At 43.5% G+C, this 10202-nt stretch overlaps 1 protein-coding gene across 1 annotated transcript in view; it reads left to right on the plus strand.

Moving 5' to 3' along the window:
- Positions 1–6764, plus strand: part of NUP210 (nucleoporin 210) — a 59041-nt gene extending 52277 nt beyond the window's left edge. The window contains exons 33-40 of the mRNA XM_027665999.1: positions 54–190; positions 883–1006; positions 1858–2004; positions 3334–3584; positions 4249–4468; positions 5186–5281; positions 5406–5489; positions 5934–6764. Of these exons, the coding sequence (XP_027521800.1) occupies positions 54–190; positions 883–1006; positions 1858–2004; positions 3334–3584; positions 4249–4468; positions 5186–5281; positions 5406–5489; positions 5934–6034 (1160 nt within the window). The 3' untranslated portion in view covers positions 6035–6764. The remainder of the gene's footprint in view (positions 1–53; positions 191–882; positions 1007–1857; positions 2005–3333; positions 3585–4248; positions 4469–5185; positions 5282–5405; positions 5490–5933) is intronic.
- The last annotated feature ends 3438 nt before the right edge of the window (positions 6765–10202 follow it).

The raw sequence follows: 10202 nt of genomic DNA on the forward strand, positions 1-10202 counted from the left end.
GTGTGCTCAGTGAGCAGCAGTGTGTTGAGCAGTGTCCATGGGGTGTGTTCCAGGCCTGCCTGGTGTGTGGAGCTCCTCCTCCAGTGCTGTTCTTCTCATTGACTCCAAAACTGGTGTGGCCCTGGCCAGGGACTCTGGGCTGGCCACTGTCTACTATGAGATCCCTGGGGTACTGAAAACCTACAGAGAGGTGAGGCACTGTCACTTCCTGCTGAGCTTGCTTTGCTTTGGGGAGACCCTCAACAAATTGTATTCTACGGGGGTTTTGTTATAAATATTTAAAAATGTTCTTTTATGCTTGGAAAATATTTGGTACTTATCCAAACACATCACTCTTTTTAATCATCTGTGCTAAGGAGGGAAATTCAGCATAATAATTTTGATTTTTCACCTATACTGCTATTGTGCATTTTGATTCCCTCGTTGGCTGTTTCCAGATGCTAAACAGTTTTGATTATGGCTGCTTTTATGAATGAAGCTTCACTGCAGGAGGAGATGCCAGCAAGAACTTTCTCAAGTGTTGTGCTGTGCATCACTGATCAGAAGGACTCCATTAAATTATTTTGTTTAGCTGCAGTGCAATCCTTCTGTTGACACAATTGACTGCATCAGCCAACATAAGCACTAGACATTCTTTTTAAATTAAATTTAGACATAGAGCTTTATGCATATTAACTTCTGGAGGTTGGGTAGAAAGGCAAAATGTTTTTGCTAGCTTAAATTGCCTTGGAAAGCAGTTTCTAATATTAGAGAAATGTAGTATTTCAAAGAAAAAAGTGACCTCTTGGAGTCTTACACAACCAATTCAGTCTGGTTTTGCCTCCATTTGTTAAAACAAATTTAAACAGTTTTTGGTGACCATGTAGTTCATCCTTTTTTCAGGTCCTGATCACTGCTCCCCAGAGGACCACAGCAGTGCATGTCAGTGGGCTGCACACAAGCTCACAGGGAGCTGCAGCCTCCAAAGTCATAGTTTCAATTGGGGAAAGAAATAAAAATTTGAAAGGTATGGTGAAAAAATCTTTACGTTTATTGTGTGTTTGTGTATTTTTGTTTGTTGTTTAAGGGTCTGTGAAACTGGGGCAACAAGATCCCTGGGAACCTCTAGTACCTCTCCAGAATCCCAGGAGCTCCAGAACAACCTCAGGGCTGTGTGACAGAACTTGGAAGGTGTTCTGGGGCACTGTTAATATTTCACAACTAATAAAATCAGTAGATAATAGAAGTACCATTTTTGATCATATTAAAAAAAAACAGTCAGTGGACCATCAGCTGATGGTTTGCTTATATGTTTAATTCCAATTGCTGTCTTGGAGTTACATTTTCTTACTGAACATGTTTAAAATAGTTACCACTCTTAACCAATTAGAGTCAATACAAAGATTAAGCATTATATTGTGTCTTCTATTTAATAAGCTGTATTTTGTGTGATTACAGATCCTTTTACTTTTTAGCTCAACATTCAGTGTTCCAGTAGTAATTTATTGTGCCACATGTAAATTATTAGCCTACCAAAAAAACATGTTGCCAGATACTAAAATATAAATTGAGACTCACAGGTTCATACAAGTTATTCAAGAGACATCTGAGCTGAAAATTCTCTCCAGTTCGTTCTTTCCTGTAAATAAATTGTTCCTGCCAAAAAAACCCCACAACATATAAAATTTTCAATGCTGTCTCTCTGGGATTAGACCTGAGCTAGGGCAGCTGTCTGTGATTTCCAACTCCTTTAAGATCATCATAACTTTCTGAAACTATTTCAGAAGGTGGCAGAAAACTGATATTACAAGCCACGCTTTTGCTTTTAATTAATTAGTTATAGTTTTATTTTGTAATTAATTTTTTCCCTTCCCCTAGGGGAGTGCTTGCCCACTCAGGTTGAAGCCATTGCTGAGTTACAACCACAGTCCATTCTGAGTTGCCACCTGGATTTTAGCAGTGACGTGTTTGACTTCTCAGCACGGGATGTCTTTACAGCAGAGCCTGGGTTTGATGCACTTTCAGGTAAGATGTAACAAGAGGCCACACTGCAGACAAACACTCTGAGTTCTGCTGGGCTTTAGACCCAAAGCTCTTTGACCCAGCACCTTTCACAGAATCACACAATGGTCTGGGTTGGAAGGACCTTAAAGCCCATCCATTCCACCCCCTGCCATGGGCAGGGACACCTTCCACCATCCCAGGTTGCTCCAAGCCCCGTCCAACCTGGCCTTGGACACTTCCAGGGATGGGGCAGCCACAGCTTCTCTGGGCAACCTGTGCCAGGGCCTCTCCCCCCTCACAGGGGAGAATTCCTTCCCAGTATCCCATCTAATCCTATTCCCTTTCCTTCTGAAGTTTCCGAGCTTTGCCTCAGGGAGTTGTTAACATAGATACTTCTTGTTTAAGTGTTTTCTGCCTGTGACAAAAACATGTGTTGCTTTTCAGAGAAAGCCAAAGCAGTGGCAGCCCATTCCATGTTTTTCAGAGTTTTTGTAGTAAGTCAAAGAAAAAAGGAGCCTTCAGGTGACAAGTATTCCCAAATTGGAATGTATCCCCAAAACATCATGAACTGGGACTTAAAAGGAGGGGAAATTGCCAGACACTGTGGAGATGGAAATAAAACTGTGCAAGTCTACATGTGTTATGTTTTAGAAGTATAACGTGGTTTAAAACAGAACCAGAAGACCATGGACTGTATGGAAAGAACATTAATAATCTGTTGGATTCATCCCTGCACCCACTGTGTAAACACTATTTTACCCTGCATATCCCCTGTTACTTTGTTAGGGGAAGAAAATAAGGGGAAAACATGTACCTGGCAAGTTCTGCCTGTTACTTATGCTTTTTATCTCCCATACTGGGGGAAATTTTTACTACCTTTATTGCTAATAAGAGATAAATTGATCCCATATGAGACTGGGAACATGGTGAATATCTAACCTTAAAGAAGCTTTTATAAATAAACTACATCTTCACAGACTTGGTGATGGTAACTGGCTAAAATTTTAACATTAGTTGAAAAGAATATCAAATATCAAATTTTGTTTTCAGTAAACAAAATTTAACATTCCTATCAATATTAGCATAAATGTTAGGTTCTAAGTGGACTTGAGTCACACTGGCATATTAAAATGTGACTGGAAGCTGCCAGCAGTGGTTTTTTCATGATGTTTAGTCTGGGGTTGTGATGTTTGACCCAGCAGACACACAGTCCCGTTCACCTGCGCGCTCCTAATCTTGCACTTGCTTGAGTTTTGCCATCTTTTTTAGCTTTTCTCTAAGGATGTCCCAGAAATCTCACAGTGCATGGAAACAAAACCCCGAAGATGAGCAATTCCCTTGTTTCTGCAGGACACTACACGTGCTCCATCTCCATGCACAGCCTGTCTGAGAAGCAGCTGAAGCAGCTGAGCAGGAGCAGAGCCACGCTGCGGGTCACGGCTGCGCTGCGGGGCAGCCCCTCCCCGGGGCAGCAGGGCAGCACAGAGGTGCCCTTCAGCCGCTGGTTCTATGCTGACCAGACAGAAATGCTCCTGAGCAACCAGTATGTAAGCTCAGACCTCAGGATATTTGGGGCCACTGACATTCTGGACACCCTGGAGGTGAGTGTATGGCTGGGAAGTGTCATGGCACAGCTGAAAGCAGTTTGAGCTGTCACATGCAGCTTTCTAACCAAAGGCACTCCGTGCCACCTTTGCCATGTAAAGATTGTCCTGAGGTGATTTGGAAAGACTCACCTTGGAATGTATTCTTCCCCAGTGTTCACTTTTGTTTTCACAGAATCACAGTGTGGTTTGGGTTGGAAGAGACCCTAAAGCTCATCCCTGCCATGGGCAGGGTTGCTCAGGGCCCCATCCAGTCTGACCCTGGGGTTTTGGGGTGGTAGAAGTGTGCCAGGCTCAGCTGGGCATGCTGCCTGGGATGTGTGAACCAGCTGCTGGTTGGGAACAGAACCCTGCCTGATCCTTGGGGCATGGGGAGGTTCTTCCCACATACCTGTGTGACTGCCCCTGGTTCACACAGCCCCGGGAGGGACCCTTGTGTTTTTGATGTGTGGGGTTAACCCAGACCTGTGGAAACACCAGGGAAGAGGGCAGTGACCAGGGGGGAAGTGCTGCAGGGGTCACTGCAAAGGTACAGCCTCATCTGACTCCTCTTCAGGGGTGACTTGCTCTGTGTTTCTGTGGAATAACAGATCTCTGATATGTGGCCTGGAAGATGGATATTCCCAAGCAGTCTGTTTCAGGTTGGTTTTTCCTTCTGCAGGTGAAATGTGGGTCCCCAGCAGTGAAGGTGCTGGAGAAGGAGAAGTCCTACGAGCTGCCCAGTTACGTGGTGTACACTGTCAGCCTGGCTGATCCCAGAGTTCCCAGCCAGGGCTCCTTGTCCACCACCCTGACTGTCTCCAGCCCCATGACTGACCAGTCCATCACCATCCCAGTGACAGTGGTTTACCTGACTGACAGAACCACTGCGCCAGTGAGATGTAAGTGTAGCTCTGGACTTCACGTGCTGGAATAAACCTTTAACTTTCACTAATGGCCATGAGGTTTTAAAGTTTGGTGTGTTAAAATCTGAGCTAGCAGCTGGCACTGCCATTGACACGTGAGCTGCTCTTTGTGACCATAAGACTGGAATACAACTGCTCATTATGGCTGAAGTTGAACATACTTTTTTTCTTTGGGGTCAGCCTAGAATACTCAGTGTAACTATACCAGTGTCTGAAAGTTATTTTTTTTCACTCTGCTTTTGTTTATTCCCAAACATGCCTTGCTATTTTGAAAACAGGTCAGCATTTTGGGGCTAAGTAAAGAACACACTAAAGACATTGTATATAGAATCATAGAATCCCAGAAAGTTTGGGTTGGAAGGGACCTTAAAGCTCATCCAGTGCCACCCCCTGCCATGGGCAGGGACACCTTCCACTAGCCCAGGTTGCTCCAAGCCCTGTCCAACCTGGCCTTGGACACTTCCAGGGATGGGGCAGCCACAACCCAGTCAGTGTCTTAAGCTGTTACTGGCAGATTTTGAGGACTGCATTGGAAATAGTCACTAGATTCAAAGTTGTATTATCTAAGTTGATTACACTTATTTGCTATCAATGAAAAGCTGCTTTTGGCTGTTTCAGTTTAAGAACTGTTAAAGCAGATTGGAGAAGATGCTCTTTTAACTGAATGTTGTCTCCTCTTAATCTACTCTGCAGATGAAGCCAGTCTCTTCCAGCACTTTGTTGAGTCTTACCAAGTGATGATCTTCACTCTTTTTGCACTATTAGCAGGGACAGCTGTTATGATCATAGGTAAGAGAAGGAAAGACTCCACAAGTATTTTTTTTCTATAACTTCTTACAATGCATTAACTGTAAGATATAAAGGAATAATTTCCATGTGAAATGATTTTGGGGTTTTTTTATCTGTCTTGCAGCCTATCATGCCTTTTTCTCACCGAATGGACAGCACACTCACCCTGTGTTCACCCCAAGGACAAGTCCTCAGCATACCCTTAACAGTAAGCACCTAGAACCCAATTAGGAGGGAATTAATTGATCAGTTTGGCTGTTGCATTGCAATGGAATGTAGGGAGGTCTGTAATCAACACTGGCTGTTAAAACAATTCGCATTAGTACAGATGTGTTGAAGTCAGGGTGAGCTTCAGGCCTGTTTATAAACACATGTGCCGGATGCTTTAGATAAAATTAGGCAAATTCAAATGAAGGTCACTTGCTGAGGTGAAATGTGTTGTGCCCCCCTCAGACTTAAAAAGTCCTGCACAGGAAGACCTGTAAAACTGTGATATCTTTTCTGTAGGAATGAAGCTAAAGGTGTTGTTTTACTCTGAAGGGACCATTAGTCTCGCTCCCTGTGTCCAGCAGATGATCAGCAGCAGTTATTTGTTTCTTCCTTCTCCCACCATTCCCCAGTGTGATTGTTTCTTCCTTCCCCTGTGTTTCAGGTCTCAGTGTGTCACCTGCTCTTTCCTTCAGTTCTCAGTGCTCCAGCAGGAGGACAAGCCCGTCACCCACGCTCTGGAGCACAGGTTATGCCTCTCGGTAGAGCACCAGGACTCACCTCCATGCACTGGGGTTGCAAAATAAATCAGTGCCTTGGCAAATTTGAGACCTTCAGCAGTTGTGATGTAATTCAAGTCTTCTCTTGAATGTAACTAGTCCTTAAGTTATTTTTTTTTTTAATATTTAGGGCTCTTTGAATTTATTTTTTTATGTCAGTGCTTCAGTTCTCAAAAACTTGTTTGTCTCTTGTTTGATGCTCAGTGGCAGTGCTGCCTAGACAAAAAACAGTATTCATATTAAGCTGGCTTTCTTGCACTCTTCAAGCAGCTAGAAGTTATGTCTAAGTTATAGTGTTAGCAATTTTTTATTTACTTTTTTGTAAATCAGATTTATTTTTAATGAACTTTTTAAAAAAGGGAACTAGAAAAACAGATGAAATGTGAGCCAAAAAATTGAAGGATTGTATATGTCAAAGAAGTAGTTTTTATTTTGAGTTCCAAAGACTCAGGAATGTACTGCACTGATAAGTGTTCTTATGTTTAGCCTTAAAATGGGATTCATCAGCACAATATGCTGATTCAGCATGAGGAATGCTGGAACAACTGTGAATAATTTGGTGGTTTTTTACAACAACAATAAAATAAAAAGAAACCCAAAACATGGTATGGCTTCCTTTGGGTACAACTGCAGTATTCATTGGTACTGTAAGCACTTTTTTGGACTGGGACTATGTTATTTGATTCTGTATTTTTTAATAAAGCTTTGTAAGATTCCTTTGTCTTGATGACTTTTCTTGTGGTTTGGCTGTTCAGAATTTAGCACTGGGCTATGTTGTTTGTACTTCACCTCCTGCAGCAACTCAGTGTTTGTAATCGTGACTTTTTCAGTCTTAATTTTCACTTTTGTTGACAGTGTAATGTTTTTAAGGATTTTGACAAATTTTCAGTTATTATTTGTTGTCAGGGGCTTCTCCAAGTTTTAAGTGCCTTCAATTCCTGCTGCAGTCAGTGGTGGCTGTAGAAGCAGCTCTTAATTTTCCAGATTTGTCCAAACTTCCTAAACTTGTTCAGTTGGGTTTTTAAGGAAAGATGTGATCTTACTCTGCTTCCATTCAACAAGAAATGAAAGGGCAATGAATATCTCAGTGCCACTGTGATAAACACTTGAGAAATGAAAGGTTTTACTCTCCTGTTCCTTTTCTTTCCCATTCAGCAGTCTGGCACTGAATGTTCTGAAAAACAAACTGCTCCAAGTGGTGGGAGTACTTTGGCACATTCTCACTGTTTATTTAATTTCTTTAGGCAAATAGTTGCAGTCTGCTGGCTCGAAAAATAAAAAGTATGAGATGGGAGCTGGTACAGTTCACCAACCAACCTGCTGCAAGCTGCAACCAGGCTTTTGCCTTGAGGTCAAGTGGTCTGTACAGTGATTGCTGGGGACAGGGGGCTTTGGGCTTAGAAATCTTTCTGAGCATGCTACTGCAAATGTAAAGGCCAACATTTATTTTTTTAATTTCATTTTTTTAAATTGATTAAAATGAGACTTGGGTTTTTTTACATTTCATACTGAGTTTTTCCCCTGTTCACTTAGCGCTTGTTTGTTCCCTTGAGTGGGAGAAGGGCTGCTGGCAGTATATGTGTTACAAGTTACGTGTCTTATGTGAGTTGAAATGAATTTTTACGTTTATCAGGCAACAAAAGAGTCAGTGCCCCCTCAGACCCCAGACTCGGTCCCCTCCCATTCAGCAGGAGATTTGGCTCCTGGGCAGGAGCAGGATTTGGTGCATCCCAGCAACAGCAGGTTCATCACATCGTGCTGGTTTGTGGACAAAAAGTTTTTCTTTTTAAAAAAGAAACAAGCAGACCCAGTCTGTGAGTGATGAAATCCTTGAGCAAATGCCTTGGGCTGGGTTTGCTGAGCAGCCCTGGGTTTGCTGTCCCAGAGCAGCAGCAGATCTGTGTTCCTGTGTGCCTGCGTTAGACTGACACTGTGGGAGCTGCTCAGGGAACAGGCTTCCCCTTCAAGGTTGCAATGCTTAAGGACGGAACACAATTCCAAGAAATTTTTCCCTCAGAAAACGCAAGCAAACTGAAAATGAGGTGTTGGTGGCCGAGGGTGAGGAGCTCTGTGGGCTCGGGGTGGGAGCTGAGCTCTTCTCCCAGAGCTGCTCTGCTTCGCTCTAGTTTATCAAATAATCACCACTGCAGTCTGTAACAAAATTCACACTTTAAGGTGTACAACTGTGTTTCCTGTAATATAACAGTTATTTCTTTTTAAAGTGTTCTAGTAGAGGATGGGGGAAAGTCTTACCGTGTACTTTCACTGGGTTTTTTTTAATCCATCAGACTCGAGGTATGGCAAATGTGAGTGAGGAGTCATTTAAAAGGTTCAGCTGTGGTCAGTAATTAGCACCCGTGAGGGTTAAGAATGCATGGGAAACTTCATCTTTAAAAGAAAATATTTGAAACTGAGGGAAAGTTGTGTTATCTGTGTGGAGGGAGGGGCAGGAGATGTCCTCTCCCAAACGGGCACTGCTGGCTGGGCTGTGCTGGGGTCGGTCAGGTGCTGGGGAGGAGGGGAGCATTAGGGAAACATTTAATAACAACAACATTATTATACTGAATCCTACTAAATACTAAATAACAATATTGTCATACTGAAATCTATCAGGAAAAACCCCACAAGAGTACTCATTAGAATTTGAGAGTGCTATTGCCATTTCTGAAATGCCTCTCTCTGCTCATTGAAGTCAGCCCCAGGTCTGTTGTCTGTGAGGCAGAACTAGGGAACGAAAACCTATGCCCATCTCATGCTTTTCAGTAAAGTGGCATAGATTGTTCTCCTGGTTCCCATTCCCTGATCCCAGTTAACGGGACTCTTACCTGGGGCAGCCGAGAGTCCTGAGGAAAATGGGATCACTTGTAACTGCATATTCCCTCATAGTTTCCTGTGAGCTGATGGAGGGGACAAGGAGGAAAGTGGTGTCTTCCCCGAGCACACACAGCAGTTTTGTTGCCAGAGGCTCCAGAAAGAGCAGGGAGTGCTCTTTCTGTTCCTCCACAAACAACAGCCAGTGCTGCAGCCACAGACGGTCCCTGGGCTGGGAGAGGGGCATACAGCCTGTCTGCTCTTCTAGGGTGGCTTCCTGCCACCTTCCCTTGCCTGTCAGCAGCTGATTAACAGCCATGCTGCAAGGAATTATTGAATTAGATTAGCCAGGCTAGGGTAATATTAGTCTTCAAGCCAACCTACTCCCTAATATTACATCCCCAACACAGTTTAATCATTATCCTCCCATCTACCCCCTTAAAAAGCACGGCAGATGATGAATGAAACCTCGAGCACACCTTTTCAGTGAAGAGCTGTTTGGGATGAGCAGCCAGGGTTATTGTGTGGTGCTTAAGGGGGAGGTTTTCCTACCAGCATGTTAGCTGACTTTTGTGCTTTATATGAAGGATGTAGGTTTTACAGGTGTCAATCTTTCCTCTTCGTTAATCCCTGTGTTTACTGGAAGATAAAGGCAGCATTACCTTCCCTACTTGGTTGTTGATTTTGGCATTCATGACATGTCAGTCCTTCATGAACATCCTCTGCTGATTTTTTAGTACAGGGAAAGGGTCTTGAGGAAAAATAATTTTTAAAAAGTAAATCCTAAGGGTACAGTCTTTCTTTGCAATGTTTGGAGGAAGCAGTAACAGGACAGGAGCACAGAGTGCCTTCCACTGTACCAGAGCAACAACCAGGTATTTGTAGCTACTCACAGGAACTTACAACCCCTAGAGGCTTGATTCTTATTGTGACAAAGAGAGAGGTGGTGGCATAAATAACCATTCAGATGGTGTATGGAGAATTATATCTTTGAGTAAGTTGTTGGTAATAGACTTGTTTGGAAGCTGCTGCCCCCTGGGTCAAGGCTGCTGGCTTAGACCTGTGACACTGGTAAACAGGTACAGCAGTGTGACACTGTGCACAGGTACAGCTCTGTGACACTGCACAGGTACAGCTCTGTGACACTGCACAGGTACAGCTCTGTGACACTGTGCACAGGTACAGAATGTAACACTGCACAGGTACAGCTCTGTGACACTGTGCACAGGTACAGCCCTGTGACACTGTGCACAGGTACAGCAGTGTGACACTGCACAGGTACAGAATGTGACACTGTGCACAGGTACACAATGTGACACTGCACAGGTACAGCCCTGTGACAC

The sequence above is a fragment of the Corapipo altera genome, unplaced genomic scaffold (genome assembly GCF_003945725.1).
Source record: "Corapipo altera isolate COAL_440 unplaced genomic scaffold, ASM394572v1 101, whole genome shotgun sequence".
Taxonomy (NCBI): Eukaryota; Metazoa; Chordata; class Aves; order Passeriformes; family Pipridae; genus Corapipo; species Corapipo altera.